The following is a 21,415-nucleotide window of genomic DNA, read 5'->3' as shown; positions in this document are numbered from 1 at the left end:
CAAATCCTTGTCAGCCTTCAGCCACCTTATCCTCTCTAGGCAAGGTCCTTCTGGGAGACACAGAAGTGTTCAGGCCAGCCCCCTCAGGGATGGCATCTGCAAGGAGCCAAAGTGCTGAGATCCCATAGGAGGGTGGAGGACAGAAGGGGAGTTTGAGGCACTTGGGAAGCTCCGACACTGCCTCATTGGATCACAGAAGGATCTGGGTTGGCAGTGACATTCAGAGACCATCCAATCCACACCCCTGCCATGGGCAGGGTCACCTTCCACTAGCCCAGGTTGCTCCAAGCCCCATCTAACCTGGCCTTGGACACTTCCAGGGATGGGGCAGCCACAGCTTCTCTGGGCAACCTGTGCCAGGGCCTCCCCACCCTCACAGGGAAGAATTTCTCCCTAATCTCTGATCTAACCCTGCCCCCTGCCAGTGTGAAGCCATTCCCCTGTCACTCCATGCCCTTGTCCAAAGTCCCTCTCCAGCTCTCTTGAAGCCCCTTTAGGCACTGCAAGAGGCTCTAAGATCTCTCCGGAGCCTTCTCATCTCCAGACTGAACAATCCCACCTGTCTCAGCCTTTCTTCCTAGCAGAGAAGTTCCAGCCTTTGGACCATTTCTGTGGCCTCCTACAGACCTGCTCCAACAGATCCATGGGGCCCCAAAACTGGATCCAGTGCTCCAGGGGATCTCACCAGAGCAAAAGGGGAGAACCTCCTCCCTCCACACTGCTGGGGATGCACTCAGGACACAGTTGGATTTCCAGGTTGTGAGCACACATTGCCAGGTCACGTCCAGTTCTTCACCTACCAGCATCCCCAAATCCTTCTCCACAGGGCTGCTCCCAACCCATCCATCCCCAAGGCTCAGAGCCTGAGCCCTTCCTCTCACAGTGGAAAAGCTCTGAGCAAGCTGGCTCAAGGGGGACACAAAAGCATTCCCAGAGCAATTCCTAGGGCTCAGTGGTCCTCAGGCACAGGGTGAGCCTGCAGGGGAGGATTTATGGACAGTGGGAGGTTTCCATGCACTGCAGCCCGTGGACTGGGAGACTGTGGAGCAGCTTTCCCAAAGGAAATGGCCACAGTCCAACCTGTCCTGCTCCCATCCTCCAAGAGAGTTGAGCAGGCATGGTCCAAGGCCTACGGCATTAGGGGATGGTGCCACAGGTCTCCCAGGACACTCTGCCATCCCAGCTCTCCCACAGGACAAAGCAAAGCAACACTGACACCTAGAAGCCCAATGGCATTTGGGTCCAACACCCAGACTCGGCACACACACGCCAGCAGGAGAAAATAAAACAGCAAACACTTTGCCCTAATGGCAAGACCAAGACTCAGCTCAGCCTCCTGGTGCCACGGTACCAGAGGAGCCCAGCAGTTGCAACCCACAGATCCTTCAGGAGCTGTTTGGCTTAAATATGAGGTGCTGCTTGGGGCACCTGGAACCAGACCCTGCTCTGAGCACTGGCAGACACAGTTCCTGTGGCCGACTGCACCGCCACAGCCACGCCACCTCCTTACCTTCAGCTTCTCGAAGCGATCGCTGAGCGACGCCACTTGGTGGTCCCGGTGGCGGCCCACCAGTTTACATAAGGCACAGATGAGCTGGTCATCAGCGACACAGTACATGTTCACCTTCTCGTTCTCGTGCTCCAGGCACGTGAGTCCACGGAAGTGCGCGTCGGGCACCGGCTCCACCAGCCGGTGGCTGGTGAAGGGCTTCTTGTTGGGGTGGGTGGCCCGCAGGCAGCGGTCACAGTAGGACACCTCGCAGGTGATGCAGGTCTTGACGGCGTCCCGGGGCGGATCCTGCTCGCAGAACTGGCAGGAGATCCTCTCGCTGGCCACGGACATGGTAGGGCTGTTGCGGTAGGTCCTCTCGCGGCGGCTCTCGCTGGGGGAGTTGGGGCCGCTCAGGGAGGCCTTCTGGAAGCGGTCGATGATGTTCTGCAGGGTCACATTTCTCTTGAGGCCCTCCAGGCCCCGGTGGTTGAGGGAAATGACATAGCGGCAGGTGGGGCACTGGAAGGCGGTGATGGGCTCGATGGACTCGCTGGAGGAGCAGCTGGACACCAGGATGCGGTGGGCACAGCTGAAGCAGAGGCTGTGGGCACAGGGCAGCAGGAGGGGGTCCTCAAATAACTCCAGGCAGATTGGGCAGGTCAATTCTGACTCCAGTGTTTCCATCTTTAGTTAACACGATCCTGATTCAGCATGAAAAACCAGGGAAGGTGGTCGGGAACCTGAGAGGGAGGAGAGCAGAGACATGAGACAGCAGCGACAGCGACTCTCCTGGGCGGCTCCTCTCCTCCAGCAACAGGCACCCAGGCAGGTCAAACATGTCACCCCTGCAATACCCCAACACTCTTTACACCCCAACACTGTCACTACAGCCCAGCCAGGCCCCTGCAAGTGCACCAGTGTGGCTGAAGCCTCTCACTGAGGTGTCTCGCCCTGAACCAAACCACCGCTGTGGAGCAGTGGGACAAGAGCCATAGGGAGGAATGGGAAATGTGCAGCAGCAGCTGCCCTGACACCTTCAAGCAGAGCCAGGGAAGGACCTGGACCACAAGGCCGGAGACAAAACAAGGAGAAACCACACGATTTCATGTTTGTGTTGCTGAGCGCTGCTGAGGACTGGGGTGGGGCCGTGCTGGCAGAGGGGCTGCACTGTACAGCAGAGGTAAGCCTCTGAACATCCCCTCCAGCAGCCCCAGGCCTGCCTGCTTCTGGTGAGGGGGAAAAGGTGAATCATGTCCTGGAAACTCTGAGCAGAGCATGTCGGGAGCTCTTAACACCCCATCCCGCTCCCTGCTTTTCCCGGCCATTGCTTTTTGGAGCAGGGTGGGTAGGGCAGAGCAGTGAAATTATAGTCGGCAAACTTCCACCACTGGCTGTCCTCCACTGCACTCCACAACAGCCAGGGATGCCCAAATCAACTCCAGCTGGAGGCAAACAAGCTGTATTTTTAGCTCCCTTCCCTTGCATGAGCTGGAAAAGAGCTCCCAGCAGGCGACAACCTGCTGCTCCCAGCTCCGGTTTGCAGAGCACCAGGAGCTGCACCTCGAGCACTGCCCAGCCTCTGCTGCTGTCCCAGCATGCTCCCAAATGCCTGTCACATAGTGACATGGAACTGGATCCAGTCTCTCCTTTCTTACCCTCCACCCAGTGCACACGTGGTGCCTCCAGGTCTTCTCGACCCAGCCAAGGCAGGCTCCGAGCGATGCCCACTGAGATGTCCCTTGTCACAGACATGGGGAAAGTCTCATTCTGTTAAAGCCATAGGGACTCCTCACCCTGGCACTGCTGCAGGGACCAATCCTGTGAGAAGGAACACAGTGGCCAGCCCAGCCCTGTTTCCACCCCAGGAACACTTTGGTGGGGTACATGGCCTCTGCTTGGGGAGAAGAGGAAAAGCTCTTCCCTGGGCAGGTAGTGAGGCCCTGGCACAAGTTGCCCTGAGAAGCTGTGGCTGCCCCATGCCTAGAAGTGTTCAAGGCCAGGTTGGATGGGGCTTGGAGCAACTCAGTCCAGTGGAAGGTGTCCCTGCTCATGGCGGGGGTGGAACTGCATGAGCTTTAAGGTCTTTCCAACACAAACCAATCTGGGATTCTATGAAAAAGGGCCATGTGAGGGGATGAACCAGCAGCAGGAGATGGTTTGGTTGCTGGAAGCCCCAGGCTGCTGTCAGGACCTGCAAATGGCAAATTGCACAGGTGCCTCACTGAAACCTGCCCACCCCCATCCCTTCCACACTCCCGCCCCATCACACTATCTCTTCCCAATTGCCTGAAATGGGATTTGCAAGTGCCTGAAGGAGACCTTGAGCTCCTCCCTGAACCAGCTCAAGGGGTTTATAAAATTAAATCCACTGGGTATTTCGGTATGTTCACGCTGCAGCAGCTTCTGCTGCCCAAACACAGCCTCGCACACACATGTATCCACACTTTCTTTAAAATTGTTTTTCTTTTCCTCAAGAGAGACAGTGGAAAAGTAGCTGTGTCCAAACAAGGAGAGGAGCACAAGGGCTCCCCGACAGCTTCCTCTCCGCAGCCCCCGGAGTGTTTCTCAAGCCTCAGAGCCTGCCACAGCCATGGGAAAGCGGCAGGGAGGAAACGTTCCTGGACCTCTGCCCGGCTCCTCGCACTCTGCTGTGGTTATCCCCGGATCTGCTGGGCTCCCCCATGCCCCAGGCCTGGCAGGACAAGGGAGGGCCCCAGTGTCCAGCTACAACACTCCCATCACCAGCACTGCGGCACCTCCTGGCACTGCCCTTGGGCACTGGAGCTGTAACACCTCCCACACTGGTCCCCGCTGCTCTGGACACAGCGGCTGCCTCACCCTAAGAGCCCAACACCCCGCTCCACACATGACCCCAGCTCAGGGGGCACAGCCCCTCTCACCTCCCCACGTGATCCATGGATTCCCTCCAGCCAGCAAACACAAAGGGAAAAAAGAAAGAAGGACAAGAGCCTGACCAAGACTGGGAAAAGAAATTAAAAATCAGAATTGGTGTGAGAGCCGCCCATTGCTGGGCCAGTCCCACGGAGCAACATCTCACACTCCCACAAGCTCCCACATCCAACACCCAGCTTTGCATCCAGTTCCGCTGCCATCCGAGGGAAAACGACACAAAAAGTTTAAACAGCCTTTGTCTTAGTTACCAAGTTTTTACATTAATCTTGTTTTCCTTGCTGGGACAACAGCTTTGACCTGCGACATATCCAAGAGGAGACGCAGACCCCAGGCTGGGACAGCAGCAGGTGCAGGAGCCCACTCGGAAGTGCAGGAGGAGGCACAGGAGCCTGCCTGGAGGCAGTATGGGAGCAGGCACAGGAGCCTGCCCTGGGGGCAGTATGGGAGCAGGCACAGGAGCCCTGCTGGAGGTGCAGGAGCCCCCTTGGAGGAGGCACCTGCTCCGAGGTGCTGCACCTGGCAAAGCAGCCGCGCTGCCGTCAGAGCCTTTCATGCCTCTCACTTTGATGTTCTCTTTGATGTCCAGGACTGACGCAGCGCAAGGAATAGCTGATTAGATCAAAATCTGTTTTCTTTAGAGTCATTAACTCCCTAAATATAAAAGTCATAAAATATTAACACTGCTTACAGACAGCCCCGTGTCACTTGTGCCCCGAGGGTCAGCGGCCCTGGCCAAGCCGGGCTGTGACAACAACGAGCAGCAGCAGTAGGTTAACAACACAGTAACATAAAAGCAAACACTTTTTTGTGTTGATTTGAGCTTGGCCCAAAACTCAAGAGAAAGAGAGAAAATAATAATAATAATAACACATAAAAATTATAACAAAAAAAATCAATGACTAACAAGACGGAAGAGATGGGGGAAGGCAGCGAACCCCAGAGTGAGCAAAGCTGTGGGTGCTGCAGAGCCAGTGCCAGGTCCTCTGGGATACAGGGGCCTGTGCTTTTACTTCCAGCCCAAATGCATTCCAAAACCCACACGCCAACACAGAGCAGCAGGAGCATGGTGAACCTCAGGGGTTCCCAGGATACCCTTCGCAAGTTACACCAAAGGTTGTTGGATACAAAGGTTCCCCCATTGCTCCTCCCAAAGTATTTCATAAGATCAAAGCCAAACGTGCTTCATCACTGCCTGAAGCTCAGAGGCTCATCAGGAGTGAGGCAAAGGTTTGGCACCAAGGCAAAAAGGGAGGAGAGACATGGAAGGAGAGGAGATGCCACTCACATCACCTGATCCATACCTGGCAGGGACATCCCAGTATACATCACCTGAGGGCATGGGCAGCCAGTCCAAAATTCATACTTTCTCCTCCAGCACCATCCAGCACCCATTTTTACCCATGTTTTTTCACAAGTCCACTCAAAATTCCCTGTGGTTTCCCCCAGCACCAACCCTGGGCAGAGCTTGGCCAGCCTTCAGAGCCCCATGCTGGGATAACTGGACCTGCTCTGACAAACACTAATTCTGCAGGTCAGTATTTTCCACACCACATGTGATTATTTATTTATTTTCTCTCTTCTCCCCTTTTTTTCCCCCCTCCCTCTTTTTTTTTCTTCCCCTCCCCCCCAAAAGCTCCAGCCCAGATTGCTCAGCCCCTTCCAAGAATGAGGCTTTAGAAGAGCTATGCTGCTCCACCCGTGCATTAAGGAAAAAAATAATAAAATATGGCAACCCTTTCCTTAATTGGCTCAGCGACAGCAGGATACAAAATCTGGGCAGCAGTTGTCTCTGTGCTTTTTGTTGTCCTCGGGAAAATTAGCTCAAAATTGGATCACTGTTGAAGGGAGGATAGAACACCCCGTCCAGCAGCCACATCCCGTTCCCAAAGAGCCCAGGCTGCCCAGCACAGCTCTCACAGCAGCAGGGATCCACTCCGTCATTTGAGGCCCCCCCTCAGCTCCCCTGTCCCTGCCAGCATCAGCCTTCCCAACCAACTGCCTCGAATCTCCCCTTGGGATGGGCCTGTCTCAGGAGAAACAGGGTCCTGCAAGGGAACACAGCTCCCCGTGTAATTAGCAACAGCTTCCGACCTAGCAAAGGCACCCCAGGGAGAGGGGAGGCTGTCAGGCTCCTCCAGCCAATTCAGATCGAGTCTTACCTAATTCTTCTGTGCTTGATTTGCAACAGCTGTGCATATTTAACACCAAATTTTAAGCTCAGAGCCGCAGCCAGCACAGAGCATCCCTTGGCCCCTGCTCCTCCCTCCCAGCACACCTGAACACACTGAACAGAACTTGGCCTTCTGAACATCGCTCCTGCCTTCACACTTTCCTTAATAACTTCATGAATTTGTCTGAGGCTTTCTGAAAATCCCAATGATCCATCTCCCAGCTGCTGTCCTCAATTATCTTATTGCCATACTAGAAAAAGAAGAACCCCCCCATCCCCATTAAACTGGATTTCCCTTATAAAAGCCAGTGTTGCTGTCCCTAATCCATCATACTGGAGCAGCATTTCCACACCAGCTTTAATTATTTTCTCAGCCAATTTGATTGTTGCTAAAGCAAAGCTGCTCCATAATTCCCACTGCTCTCTCTGCACCTCTTAAATGAAGGACAGAGCCAAGAGGCTGCATTCCCATGCAGCAGTTCCCTTCAGTGAGAGATTTGCTGGCAGCTTGGCTGCTTCATCCTTAAACCCCTCCCGAAGAGCCACCAGAGTCCACCAGGCACTGGCCATTTGTGCTCTTTAATTCCCCCATTTGCACAGCACCTCATTCCCTCCGGGAATTTCACCTTCCTCGCTGCCTTCATTGATGGGATGAGACCATTTTGTTCCATCACAGCATCCCCTTTCTCCTGAATGTTTCCTGTCATGCTCCAGGGTTGGGAAGGGCCCCCAACATACTACTGGATGCCCTGATCACCTCTGCCCTCACTGCTTGCACGACTAGTTTTGGCTGGGGTTTTCCTCCCCCTCATCCCCCAGGAGAATTACTCCCAATGTGTGAACTCCACATAAGCCTCAGTTACCCACGTGCCTGCATGGACCCAAGCTGGGATGCTCCAGTCCAGCACAAGCCCCCAGTCAGCACTCTCCTTTCTGTGGCAGCAGCTCCCTACACCCCTGCTCCCATCCATCTCGGGGTGCCCCTCCAGCCTCTCTGGTTTGGGGTGCTGCATTTCCCACCCCTGCTTCTCTCCCTCTCCTTCCCAATAACATCTCTCTGCTCGTGGAGCAGCTCCAGAGCCCCCCACCACCCATCTCCCCAGGGATTTTGGTGGTTTACACACACACCAGCAGCCCTCCCCCAGCACATTCTCCCTGGCACCCCCAAATGCTCTGCCCCCGCCCAGCCTGTGCTACTGTCCATCCCCTTCTGCCAGCACTGCAGCCCAACTCTTCCCATTGGTTCAAACAGCTGATAACCTACTCACAGCTGGCAGAAATCCATCATCCACTGCTTCTGGCAATGCCACAAAACCTTCCCCCCTGCATCTGCTTCCGATGCGGAATGAAGAGCCCTGTTCCCGTGGGCTGGGATGTGGGGAGGCTCTGGGCAACCGGAGTGTTTTTTTGGCCCAGTGTTAAACATCAGCTGCTGACATTGCACTCGTCCATCCCAATGGGACTCTAGCACAGGATGAGGCACAAACGAGTTGTTGTTTGAGTGGGTCGTGACTGCACAAGGACACAAGCCATGCTCCCTGTTCTCCTGTGCTGGTGCCAGCCTTCCAGTATGTTATCAGGATTTCATGGAGATCTTGACCAGGGAGCAGCAGGAGCTCCAGGAGCTTGTCTTGGGTTACCTGCACAGGACAAGGATGCTCTGGCCAAAGCCCACGAGGTCTCCACCTCATCCACCTCCGCGATGTCAGAGGGGCAAGCACCAAACGAAGCTCCCCTGACTTCCAGTGACATCCTTGTACATGTAATGGAAGACTTTACCTCTTTCCTACAAGTGAGGTGTCAGCTCCTGGAATGCTCTCACAGCACCTCAGCACAGCATGTGTCCACTAAAGGCTCCCCAGGGATTTGGAGCCCATGAGCTGCAAGGTGGATCAGGGAGGGATTCCCTGCAGTTTGCTCCCCAGCTCCCACAGCCACGCAGCAGGAATCACACCATGCAGATTCCTCAGAAACTGCAGTGGTTTGGAGACAGGCAGCAATGCTGCATGTCACCCTTGGGGACATCATGGGGCAATTCCCACTGACACGGTGTGGAAACCTTCCCCAGCAACCTCCCTTGGTGGCCTGGAGGTCAAAATGACACAAAAGGGACAGGGCATCTCTCCAGCCCCTCTGACTCAGCAGGTCCCTGGAGCACAGTGCAGTTGCTTCCAGTTCCTGGGGAACACCACAGCTCCCCGGGTCCCCTGCACTCCATAATCCATGAAAACTGGTGCTGCAGCAGCCAGGCTCAGCCTCTGGCAGGTCACAGCCCATCAGAGCTCTCCTCCCCATGCACTGCATGTGTCCATCCATCCATCCCATTCCTCCTGCAATGCCAAAACACACAGCCCTCGCCTCTCCACCAGCAGCTGCCACCACAGCTCAGGGGCTGAAACCCCAGCTGAAGCTGGGGGGGTCACAGTGATGCCAAGGGTGGGGGGGGTCACAGCAGTGCCTGAGCCAGGGACATATGCAGGCACGTGGCTTTGAGGGCTGCTGCAACGGCGGGGGGAGCAGCCCCACCTTCCCAAGGCCATCACAGATGTGAGTGAGCCCCTTCCAGCCTGGCCCTTGAGAAAAGCAGCTGGGGACTGGGCACACCACCCAACTGGCAGGTCCAGTGCTCCCGTGGCCCTGGCAGCCCTGCCATCCCCCTGCCACCCCCCTGCAAATACTCCTTCCCTTCCTGCCACAGCACTCCACTGCTCCAGCTCTTGCCATCCCCCCCCTCCCTTCCTCCCTCCCCTCCCTTACCTCTCCTGCAGCTCTGTGCTCTCCTGCCACCCTGTTGTCCTGGCCTCTCCAGCCGATGCTGTACAGCAAGAGAGCGGACCCAGCACTCGTGTCAGCACCAGCAGCTCCCAAAAACAGCCCTGCTCCCAGCTGGCTCCTGCCAGACCACACATGGCAGCAGCCTTTTGATCCGAGCCTTTCTCCGGGCGCACCCTGTGGCTCCACGTCCTTCCCCTCTTCCTCAGCCACTGCCTGCAATGCAGCTCCAGTCTGGCCTCATCCCCACCACAGCCAGCAGCTCCTGGCCTGGCAAGAATGAGGGAGGGCATGGCTGCAGCAGCAGCTGGTGCTCTGGAACAATAACCTTTGGGCTCCAGAGCAAGGCCAGGCTGTTATCCCCCAGATGGATGCTGCAGAGATCATCCAGCCCCGCACTGAGAACCCCCAGTCCCGCACTGAGGATCGTTTTGTTAAGGAGGAGCATATTCCAAGGGCAAACCCCTCTGTCTCTCCAGAGGCTGGAGCAATAGCAGCCTGCTCCAGCATTCACAGCCCCAGCGCTGTATTAGGCACCAGAATCCTTTGGGGTCTGCACCCCACAAGCCACTGGGGTGGCTCTCCACTCCTGCGCCTTCTGCAGGACACCAAGTCCCAACATGGGACACTGGTGCTACTCATCCATGGGGGAGCAGGGTTCAAAGAGGTGCAGAGACATGACCACAGTGACAGCAAGGCTGGGCTCACGGCAAAGCCCACCATGGGAAAGAGCCAGGAGGCACAGACACACATGTGGGAAGGTATTGGTGCTGCTGCCATGCAAGCATGACACAGTGAGGGGCCAGTGCATCCCAGCAAGGAGCCAGCCCCTTGCCAGTGCTCCCCAGGCACCCTCGTGCTGTGCAAAAGTCACAGATCTACTGTGAGGGATGTTTTCTGAGGGACAGAATAATAACAGATCCTCAACCAAAGAAGAGGGGTTCCCCCTGCATGGCACGGTTCCATCCTGGCAAAGACATAGAGTCTGAGAGGGGCAGCCTGTGCCACCTCTGTGCCCCCCAACCCGTGCTTTGCCCCTTTGCACCTCCTGACCTGTGCCGGGCAGTTCCACGGGGAAGGAAAAAAACTGAACAGAGCCGTGGGAGCAAGAACGGCTCCAGAAGGGCTGGGAGCGGCTGTCTGAACCCAGGGCTCTGTCACGTCCCCACTGGCTCGGGGCTGCCGTGTGTCCTGATGGAGCTCCGAGGAGCGTGTGTGCCCCAGCCCTGCAGCCCACAGCAACACGTGTGTGCCCCAGCCCTGCAGCCCACAGCAACACGTGTGTGCCCCAGCCCTGCAGCCCACAGCAACACGTGTGTGCCCCAGCCCTGCAGCCCACAACAGCACACGCTGCCAGCGACACCGCTTCAGTCCCGTTCTGCTGCTCGGCGCTGCAGCAGGAAAAGAGGCAATTCCAGCCTCCTGGCAGATCTCTGCCGCGGACGGAGGCTGTGACAGGCAGCACAGAGCCTTGTTGCTGCCCCGACCCAGCGACCGCTCCAACCTCCCCACCCCGAAACGACAGATCAGCTCCGCTTCCGACAGATACCACAGAGCCGGGAAATCCAAAGGCCATTGTGCTGCTCTGTGCAAGGTTAAATATATCTGCACAGCTCCTTGGGCTGCATTCCTGGGAGGTGGAAAGGATAAGCAAGGCTTCCTGCAGGAAGTGGAGACAATGGGGGGATAATTAGTGCTAATCCCCAGTGCAGAAACAATGCAGGTAGCAGATATTTCGGACTTTCACACCCACCCCCTCGCCGTGCTCAGAAAGAGGTGCCCTGACTGGCGCAACTTGACTCCCAGACTGGTGTAACTGGGCTCCCTGGCCGGATAAAAGAGATTAATGATATAAAATGAGGGAAGCTGCCGCAGCCGAGGGATCAGCCTGGGGCTTCACCACTCCAGGCTTACCCTGGCAAGAGGCTGGCATACAAGGACACATTTTGGAGTCCCGTTTTTCCCAGAGCCAGAAGCTCCTGTCTCAAGCTGAGGGCTGTGGGCACCCACGCACCGAGGGTCCCAAAGCAGGTTTGGGGACAGAGCTTGCACAGTGCCCCAGCCATGCTTTGCTTCCAGCATGGCACAGCCGGCAATGCCAACAGCATTTCAGAGCAACCACGAGCAAACTGCAAGGAGAGCTCCCACATCACTGCAGAGAAGAGACCCCCACGCCACCCTTGACAGCCGGCCAGAGGATGCCAGGGATCTGCTGTTCCTACGTTTACTTCCTCTTCATTCCAGAGAGGGCCCGACCAGGGCTTGTTTTCAAATCACAGCAATTTTTAATCCTTTTTCCTACCCTGGCCCCTTGGGAGTGCTCCGTAAGCCAGCCAGATTTCCCAGTCCTCCTCCTGGCGCTGCGGAATGACAGAGGAACCCCGTGCTCCCCGGACATTTTTCCAGCACATTACCCAGGTCATTTAAAGCCTTTCAAGACAAAAAGCTCCCTGCCTCTGAAGTGACTCACAGCCATTAGCATCCCTTTGGAGAGGGCTCTCTGCCCTCACCACTGCAGCACAGGAGCACTTTTGCCCTTTATCTCTAAATAAAATACATTTATAAACAAAAAAGCACCAATTCCCCTGGCTCGGAGCCACTGCCTGTCCCCACGTCCCACCCCCTGCTCGGAATGTCACAGACACCCACAGCAGTGTCCCTGACACTTTGAGGCACATCCAACAGCAATGCCACACTCCCCATCCTCTGGGATCAGCCCTAGGCTCGCTCCCCAACCACCCAGGAGATGTTGCCTGAGCCAAGGACACCAGCACGGCAGTGCTGCTTCTTGACACAGCTTTCCACAGCTCATGCCAGGCTGGGGATCAAGCACCGAGCTCAAGGCAGGTCTGGAGCACACACAGCCAGGAGAAACACTCAGCTCACCCTGTCACCCCCTGGATCAGCCTGCAGAGAAGGACCAGGGAAGAACCCTGAACCCAGCACAGGCTGCATCCCAGAGCATGCCAAACCACTTCAGCATCCCCATACCAGTTCCTGGAGGATTCAGACCACAGTAGTTGCCTCCATCACCCCTGTTCCCTGGCCAGCATGGCTCCACCACGCTGCATCACTCCAGAGTCCTGCTCCCTTCTCCAAGAGGCAGCCGAGCTAATGTTGGGGGCACGCAGGGGCTGCAGATCTGCCTGCCATCCCTCTCAGCTCTGCTCAGGTGCAATTCAGGAGATGAAGCAAGTAACTACAAAGGTAATTTCCTCCTGTCATCCCTGCTCCCTCCCCATGGGCTGCCGGAGGGAGGCAGAGGCTTCTGGTGACAAGAGGCATGGCACAGACAATACCTGCTCTCGTACTCCAACGAGTTCTTTAATGATCTGAAAGGAACCCAAAACACTCCCAGTTTTGCATTTGTCACAATCACAGACAACGCCAGAGCCTCGCAGGGGCTGGGGTTTGACACACAGAGGTGCCTTCGCCCCCAAGAGCATCCGACACTCCTGATTCCCCATGGGAAGCTGCTGTGGCTCCACAGGCAGCCAGCAAAGCTCACAGCTGCTGAGGAATGACAAATGGACACAAATTCCCGGGATGCTGGAGGGAGCACAGCACTGCAGGGTCACTCCGGGACTGACCACGATGCTGGCCAGAGACTTGGGAAAGTATTGGTAGGAGCAAAAGAGTTTAAAAATAATATTATATGTAATATATAAATCAGCCTGCCATGCTGATGGTCTCCCTCATCTAAAGGCTGAAGCACTGAGCAGCTTTCCAAGCCCCTCTCCTGCCCCCTGCCACCCCCACATGCAGCAAGGACACCAGGCCAGCATCAGAGATGGATCCTGTCCATGGCCAAGGGGCTGTGAGGAGTCCTCAGACCTGTGGCACCTCCCTCAGTGACACACATCACCCTGCAACTGATGGGTGACCCCGCAGAGCATCCCAGTCACTTCCCAACACACAGGGCCATAACACAGTGATGACTATTCATGAGCTGGAGCTGCTAAAGGACTCAGATAAAAGGGATGGGAAAAGGCTGAAGATTTAATGCCAGAAAACCACAAATGTGTCACACATGGAGACAGGGGACACAGAGATGACAGCACAAGCACCCACACAACCCCAGAAGCTGGGTTCCTCCTTTTGTAGCATAGCAGAGCCATGGACCAGCCCGATGTCATTCCCAGAAATTCAGTTTTGCACTATCCACCAGTTCTCACAGATGGCACAAGGCAGCCCAAATGCTGGGAGAACAGGCAGACCAAGAAGGATCAGGTCTGGATTCAGGGGCCAAGAAAAATCACAGAGGATAAAAACAAGGAGCCTGTTGCTCCGAGAGGCCAGCCCTCATTATGGAGAAACACGAGAATTCCCAGGAGGAAAGCAAACCTGAGAGGCAAAGCACAGAGAAGCAGGGATCCCAGAGAACTTCAGTCACGTCCTCTGGGTGCCCACTGGCCTCAGGGCCATCTCCCACCACTGGTCACGAAGGAGAAGGAACACAACAAGGAAGAGGATTCTGGCAGGATTGCTCCTCACAGAGTTGTACAGCTCAGCACTCACCACCCTCCTGCCAGACAAACCCTGTCCCGTTCTCCTTCCTGCAGGCACACAAACACTTCCAGCACAAGGGAGCAGAGCTGGAGCCACTGCAGCCAGGGAAAACATCCAAGCAAAAAAAACCCCTGAGAACACGTTTCTGGGAGGGGAAAACAGCAAAGCAGGCAGAGAGGCACCAGTGGAGAGCACAAGGCCGGGCCCCAGCAGAGTTTCTGAGCCGGTCGGGATCCTCGCTCGGTGCTCCAGCCCCTGCACACACCGTTTGGCTCCAGGAATTGCCGGCAGCGCTACAGCACAGAGAGGGGGCAGAATCCCTGGCAACACGGAGTAGGAGCCTACGTATTCCAGCCGGGGCTGGGGAGACGCTGACGTGCACACAGGATGCTCCCGGGACGTGCATCCAGAGCAGCTCCCGCGGCGCCCCAGCGCCGGCTTCAAGCATCAGCTGCTTAAGATAAACAAAATGCCATTATGTGGCCTGAGCAATCCAGAGCTTTGGGATTCCTGGTGCACCTGGGGAGCATGGGCACTGTGCTGGCCCACCACGCTCCCAGGTGAGAATCCAGTAAGCCACAGAAATGCCGAGGTCTGCAGGGAGCTCTGGCAATGGAGACTGACTCACCTGGGGTCACCTGGAGTCAGCTGCCCAGGACTGTGACCCACTGGGTTCTGAATACCTCCACAGATGGAGACTCCACAGCCTCTCTGGGCAGCGTTTCACCAGTCTCAGAGTTAAAAACACCACATTTTCTCCCATGAGATTTCAGCCAGATGCAAGGAGTTCAGAACAGGAGGTGCAGACACCTCATCCAAAGCCGCAATAACAGGGTTGTGACCACCAGCAGCCCTGGCTGCCCTTGAGCGCTGGCTCAAGGTCAGGTTCCATCAGGATAAATCATCTTGTGTAGGACTTCCAAAGCCTGGATCCACGTCTGCTCCCTTGCATGGGAAACAGGTCCAGCACCAGGGCTCTGGAGCACTTACAGGAGGAATGTGAAGCTCCTGTGCCTGTCCTTTTCCTCCCCTGTACCTGTTCTTTCCCCCTTGCATGGGAACCTGCAGACCCCTGCCACCCTCACGTGCCTCCTTCCCCCTCTCCCAAACCATCTGCTAACAGCCAGAGCTGGAGAAAAACTGCTGATCAAAGGCCAGAGAGCAGCTCCCACACACCCTGGAGCCTTGGACACCCTAGTGGGCAAAACAAATCCTGGGGCAGGGGCACAGTACCCCAGGCAGCACAGCCACCAGTGCCACTGTCATGGTGTCACAGTGGGGCTCAGCATCACAACAACAGCATGGGGGGGGCAGTTTGAGCCAGCACAGCATCCAGCCAAAACCCCAGCCTGCTCCTTAACGATGTGTTGAGCCAGGTCAGCCTGGCTCAAAGCCCCGAATTCCTCCCTCCCAGGAGGCCCAGCGGGCAGCAAACCAGAGCAGCTGCCCAGAGCCCCATGCCTGGAGCTCAAACACCGGTGCTGCCACTCCAGCCCACCCCTGCTCCAGGTTCCTGAGCACCCTTTAGATGGCCTTTCCCTGCCTCACTGCATTCAGCCCTGTAACAGCCAGATTTGTGGGGTTCTTTGAGGATCATCCATGAAATGCATTTAAGCCGCTCTGCGTCTCTTTGAAACTGCAAAAAGCTAATTTATTCCTCAATATCCCTGCTGTGCTGTCAGAGGATGCTGCAGGCTGCACCTCAGAGGGCTGACACATCCCCACCTCCCCTGTGCCCCCAAAGATCTTCCCCAGCTCACACTGATGGCACTGGGCCTGAACCCTGCTCCAGCCAGGCCTCTGCCTCCTGCCTGAAGGTAATTTTTTCCTCTTCGGTCAACCAACTCAAAATTGGGTTTGTGCATTAAAGTGAAATTTAATTTCTAGGCCATTACCCCAACGTAGTCTAGTTCCTGTGTCTGCAAAATGAGGAATAAACAAACAGACTGAGCAATTCATTTCCCTCTTAGACACAAATTTCAGTTATAAACAAGAGTAATGACATTCTGCAGAGCCACGGAGCCCATTTCATTTCAGGATCCCACGGAAAGCGGGCAAAGCTGTGGGACCCCCAACACAGCTGGCACACAGTCCTGCTACATGTGCTCCTGCATGGCTGCAACACACATCCCTGGGATCTGCCCTCAGAGTCTCATTGATGCAGCAAGTTCCCATTTATTTCTCACGCTGGCTTTTTACAAGCCTCTGCATTTTCCTCTCCCCCCTCAAGATGATAGTCCAGACACTGAGATCTACAAAATACACAGTTTTGAGACCTGAGAGCTTACAGCATCCAACTGCAATGCCCATAAAAAAAATCCCAGAAAAATCAAAAACTCCAGCTCCCCAAAAAGACAAACAAAAAGCCCACACAACTCCCCCCCACCCCCACTTCCCTTCAGTCTCTCTACTGAGTGTAAAAAACTCAGCAGCACTTTAACCCACATGGTGACAGCAGCGTCCCCATCCATTCACAGGCTGCTCTGGCACATTCCAACCAGACCCCATCCACACCCTCTTCCTGTCCAAGGGCGGAAATCCCAGGGGAAATGCCCAAAAGGAAGCGAACCAGCTGCCACCACCCAGTCAGGAAGACCTGGCAGCCACATCGGGCTCCTGCAGCAGCTCCTCACTGGGACCTCCCAGCCAGAACAGCTTCAATAATAAATAGTTTCCATTGGGAATCACCCTCCACAAGCTGTTTCTACTTCAATTTAACAGACAGGGACAAGAGGTTTACCTCAGGAAAAGGTTTTTCACCCGGAGGGTGGCAGAGCACTGGAACAGGCTCCCCAGGGAAGTGGTCACAGCCCCAAGCCTGTCCAAGAAGTGTTTGGACAATGCTCTCAGGCACAGGGTGGGATTTTCGGGGTGTCCTGTGCAGGGTTGGACTTGATGATCCTGATGAGTCCCTTCCAACTCAGCACATTCTATGATTCTGTGAGAGGGATGACAGCTTGAGCGAGGACTCCAAAGGCAGGAGGGAAGCAGGAGACAGAGTGACAGAGGGATGCCTCCTGCACCCAGGGAACGTCAGGTTTGTTTGCTCAGGGAGGAAACCAAGCCCATGGTGACATGGGGACCAGTGAGCTGCACAGAGGCCAATCAGCACCAGGGCTGAGACTGCACAAAGAGATGAAAAGTGGTTCAGTCTGACCTCCCACCAGCCCCAGCTGCACCACCTTTTTGTCACCAAGCTCCATCTTCACACTGCAGTGGTCCCAAGGGCCAGCAACCTGCTCCTCTCCCTGCTGCTGGTGGGCCTTGCTGGGGGCTGCCTTCCCCCCAGCAGTGAGCCGGGAGCCCCAGCTAAGCTAGGGCAAGGTTGTCCCCATCCTGGCCACTGCCTGGCCACAGGGCCTGGACACAAGGCAGGGCCAGAGTGGAGGCGGTGACGGAGCCCAGTGCTGCCAGAGAGCACAACTGGCTGTTTCCTGAGAAAGGGCAGCATGTCCAGAGGCACAAAAAGGGCCATTCTGCTGCCGGCCACGCTCCGGGGGCCAGGGGCTGGGACCAGATGCCAAAGCTGCCACGCAGGGCCCTACCCCTGGCACCCCAAAAGTCAGGGCTGCAGCATGCCTAGCTCTGCCCCACATCCTCCCAAGCCACATGCTCAGGGCTCAGTACTGTCCCCCTCCCTACACCCATGGGTAAGGCAGGCCCAGGGCTGCTGGCACAAAGATCCAACCCAATGTTTCCAGCACTGTGCAAGAACACAGGCAGGCGCCCAGGATCCAAGGGGTGAGACGCTCTCCTCACGCTGACAGAGCCCCTCGCCCTCACACAGCACAAGGCGCCTTTCAGCGCCACACAGACACCCCATTCTCCCACTGCTGACCTTCTTGCCCTGACATTTTTGGGATCCAGGCTCCACAGCAGCAAGCGAGGGCGCTGGAAGCAGCAGCCTGAGGCCAATCATGGGCGTCCCCACATGTCCACTCACTAATCGGAGGGGCCGAGAGAGCTGCTCGTTTGCACAAGATGACAGTACAGCTAGGAACTCATTAGGCTCCAACACACACTTGTTTTCCAGGGGGAAGAACATCAAAAACAAGGAAAAGCAGCCACATAGGCTCCAGCCTCCCCAAGGCTTTCACTCCACAGGAGGGAGCTCAGGGAAGCAGCCACAGACCCTCTCATCCCTACCAGGGGAGCACCAGCCTCGGAGGGATTCTGAGCAGGCAAAGGTGGGTTTGTTATGGAAGGGGGGGGTTTGTTATCGGCAGCAGCAACTCCCTCCAGAGGTACAAAATAATCACAGTGCTCATCAGCTTTGCTTAACGAACCGGCTGTGCAGCCTGCAGAGATAGTTCTGGTTCCAGCATCTCTGATGGGACAGCTGAGAGCCACAGTCTCACCAATGACCAGCCTCTGGGATGCGCTGACTCCCCGAAGCCAGGGTCTGACCCAAGCAATAACAGGCTCAAGCCCCCCTCCCCACTACGGCAGCCCCGACCAACAGCTCAGAAACCCACGGAGAGCCCAGGGAAAAACCTCAGTGAGGGTTTGGAAACATCTCTCCATCCCTAGAGGGGATGAGCAGGAGACAACATAATCCCAGTTTTAAAAATAAGTCATTTATCAGTTCCAGGGCCAATCCCACCCTGCTCACAAACACGGACATGCACACACACCAACACACACTGCTGGCACACCCCAGAGCTGTGCCTGTGCCACGGAGGCCAGCACGGCTTGCCCGGAGCACGCTCTGCAAGGCAGGGATTTATCACTCACTGCAGCTCCATTTCTTCTCCAAAGCAGCATGTCCAAAGCAGGATGGATGCGGGCTGTGCACACGCACGGCCTCCCTGCCGCCGTGGAAGGCTCTGCAGGACCCGGCTCCGATCGCAGCCGACACACCCAGGGCTCTGTAACCACCTGCCTGAACTGAAGCAGCTGCTGCTGCCACTGGCGTGAATTCTTCCTTCCTCCTCGTACTCCTGTCCCACTCGCTGTCTATTTCCAGGAGCATCCTCAAGGAACACCCCCCTCGGCGCACTTCCCAGCACCACTGCCGGGGCCAGCCCCTCGCCCTCCGTGCCGTGGCCAGTGGTGTTACCACTCGGTCAGGGGCACGAGCCAAGCGAGGAGCCTCGAGTCTGCTCCTCGCCGGCAAAATGCAGCAGTGACAACCTCAGCACAGAGCCCACGGCACCGCGGGAGCCGGAGTCAGCTCCGACTCGGAGCGAGGGCTGCTGCTGCCGGAGCCGGGGGTACGGGCGGAGGAGGCACTGCTGACCACATCGGGAGGGTCAAGGAGCAGCTCGAGCCCGCGCTCAAAGCCCCCCCGAAGGCAGGCTGACGGGTCGGTGGCACCTCCCGGCTTTGCCAGCCGCTGCCCGGCGATGCCCCCCTGCCACCCGGGAGCCGGCAGTGCCCCGTGCTCCGGCGGGCAGCGCTGTGCCAGCTCCCGCCCGGCTGCGGCGGCTCCTCCGGCAGAGCCGGTCTCCTTGAAGCCGCCTTCCGACAACAAAGGCTCAGCCGAGGTTTCGGGCTGGCTGAGGAGGCCTGGGAGAGAGCCAGGAAGGGCAGGAGCCATTAACGCCGGCGTGTCCGGACTTGAGGGAATGACGGAGCAATCAGAGCCGTTTGCCCTCTCCAGAAACTCCGCAGCCCGCTGGGCAGAGCGGCCCTTCGCCGCGCTCCAGCCCTTGCCAGCTGTGCTCTAGCCCTCGCCAGCTGTGCACATCGGGGCAATAAACCTGCGGTCGGGATGTTTTTTTTGAGGCAAAACACAAAAATAAAGCGCGAGGACGAGGAAATTCCGTTCTCGCGTGTCACTCAGGCACGTTCTCCAGCAGCTCCACAGATCCTCGGCGCCAGCAAACAGGCTCCGCTGCCAGCCGAGCAGCGACACCCCAAAGCGCGGGCAGTACCCCGGGAATGTCCCCCGGTGCATCGGGGGGCTGCGCTATCAGACCCGCACTTGTGCCGTGCCTCCCCGCCGCGGCTCCCGAAGCGCCGGTCCCGGAGCCCGGCACCATTTAACTTCCATGGCCCCGGAGTTTATCAGATTCCAGCCGCGCTGGGGCGAGGATCGGGGCAGCACCGGCCCCGCACCGGCTCTGCGGCAGCGGCGGGAGCCCGGCACCGCAAACCGCCGGGATCCAATTGCGGGCTGGGAGGCGAGAATGATGCGACACGCTCCACCGGGAAAAACGGGGCGAGGGGAAACGGCGAGGGCGGGGGGGAGACGGGGAGGGCGCAGGACCCCCTAAACCCGCGGGCAGGAGCCGGTATCCGGGGGCCGGCGAGTTAGTGCCCGCTCCGCCCGGTAACACATCGCCGCTTCCCAGCGGGACGGCTCCCGGCGAACCGAGGGACCGGGAAGGCCGCGGGCAGCCCTGCTGCCCCCGCCGAGCGGGGACAGGCCCCCCGGGTCTCCCCGCCGAGCGGCGGAAGGTGCCGGGGCGGGCCGGCAGGCGCAGCCGGGAGAGCCGAGCGGGAGCGGGGGGAGCCGCCACGGGCACCGGCTCCCGGGAAGGGCGGGAGCCCCCCGACCCCGGCACTTGCTGTAAACCCGCGGGAAGGGCCGCGCCGGGGCCCCGTCGCCCGGCTCTGTGCCCCCTCCCGCCCCGGTGCCGGTACCTACCGGCGGGCCGCGGGAGCCTCCCCGCCCCCGGGCTCGGTGCCCCCTCCCGCCCCGGTGCCGGTACCTACCGGCGGGCCGCGGGAGCCTCCCCGCCGCTGCCCGGGCATCTTGGAGGCGCGGGGACACGGCGGCGGCGGCGGCGCGCGCGGGGCGGGGCGGGGCCGCGCGCTCCCGGTGATCCCGCCCCTCCCGCTCCGCCCCGCCCGGCCCCGCCCCGCCGCAGGTGAGGCCGCGGCGCCGCCGGCAGCGGGGCCCTGCTGGGTCCTAGAGCCCGCCCGCCCCGGGGCTGCGGCGGCACAGGCGTGTGAGGCCGTGCGGTGGGAGGGCACTGCGAGTGTGTCCCCGCGGGATGGTGGGCAGTGTGTGTCCTCGTGGGGTGGAGGGCACTGCATGTCTCTGTGGGGTGGAGGGCACTGTGTGTCCTCGTGGGGTGGAGGGCACTGCATGTCTCTGTGGGGTGGAGGGCACTGTGTGCGTCTCTATGGGATGCAGGACAGTGTGTGTCCCTATGAGATGGGGGCACTGTGTGCCCCTGTGGGATTGAGGGTGGTGTGTGTCCCTATGGGATGGAGGGCACTGTGTGTCTCTATGGGACTGAGGGCGCTGTGTGTCCCTATGGGATCAAGGGCACTGTGTGTCCCCATGAGATAGAGGGCAGCGTGTGTCCCTATGGGATGGAGGGCAATGTGTGTACCCAGGGAGAGTACTGTGTGTCCTTATGGGATGATGGGCAGCACATGTCTCTATGGGATGGAGGGCAGTCTGTGTCCCTATGGAATAGAGGGCAGCGTGTACCTCTCTGGGATGGAGGGCACTGTGTGTTCCCATGTGAGGGTAGACACGTATGTGTTCCTATGGGATTGAGGGCAGCGTGTGTCCCTATGTTTATGACAAGGTTCAGTTCCTTGGCAGCATGTCTTTCAACACATTTATTTTTTTCAAAATGAATAATGCATCAAATGAGGGT

General features: G+C 57.7%; 1 protein-coding gene across 4 annotated transcripts in view; it reads right to left on the bottom strand.

Annotated features, from left to right (window-relative positions):
- Positions 1-20,605, bottom strand: part of MID2 (midline 2) — a 78,017-nt gene extending 57,412 nt beyond the window's left edge. For 3 of the 4 annotated variants that reach the window (XR_007905033.1, XM_051790846.1, XM_051790868.1), the window contains exons 1-2: positions 20,517-20,605; positions 1,511-2,232 (exon numbers count right to left, since the gene is read on the bottom strand). Coding sequence is in view for 3 of the 4 variants with exons in the window: in XM_051790846.1 (XP_051646806.1) it covers positions 1,511-2,176 (666 nt within the window). In the remaining variant the exon portion in view is untranslated. The other variant, XM_051790859.1, reaches the window with a different exon arrangement.
- Between the last annotated feature and the right edge of the window lie 810 nt (positions 20,606-21,415).

The sequence above is a fragment of the Manacus candei genome, unplaced genomic scaffold (genome assembly GCF_025592945.1).
Source record: "Manacus candei isolate 608988 ecotype Guabito, Panama unplaced genomic scaffold, ASM2559294v1 h1tg000003l, whole genome shotgun sequence".
Classification (NCBI taxonomy): Eukaryota; Metazoa; Chordata; class Aves; order Passeriformes; family Pipridae; genus Manacus; species Manacus candei.
This window is presented reverse-complemented; position numbering and strand designations above follow the sequence as displayed.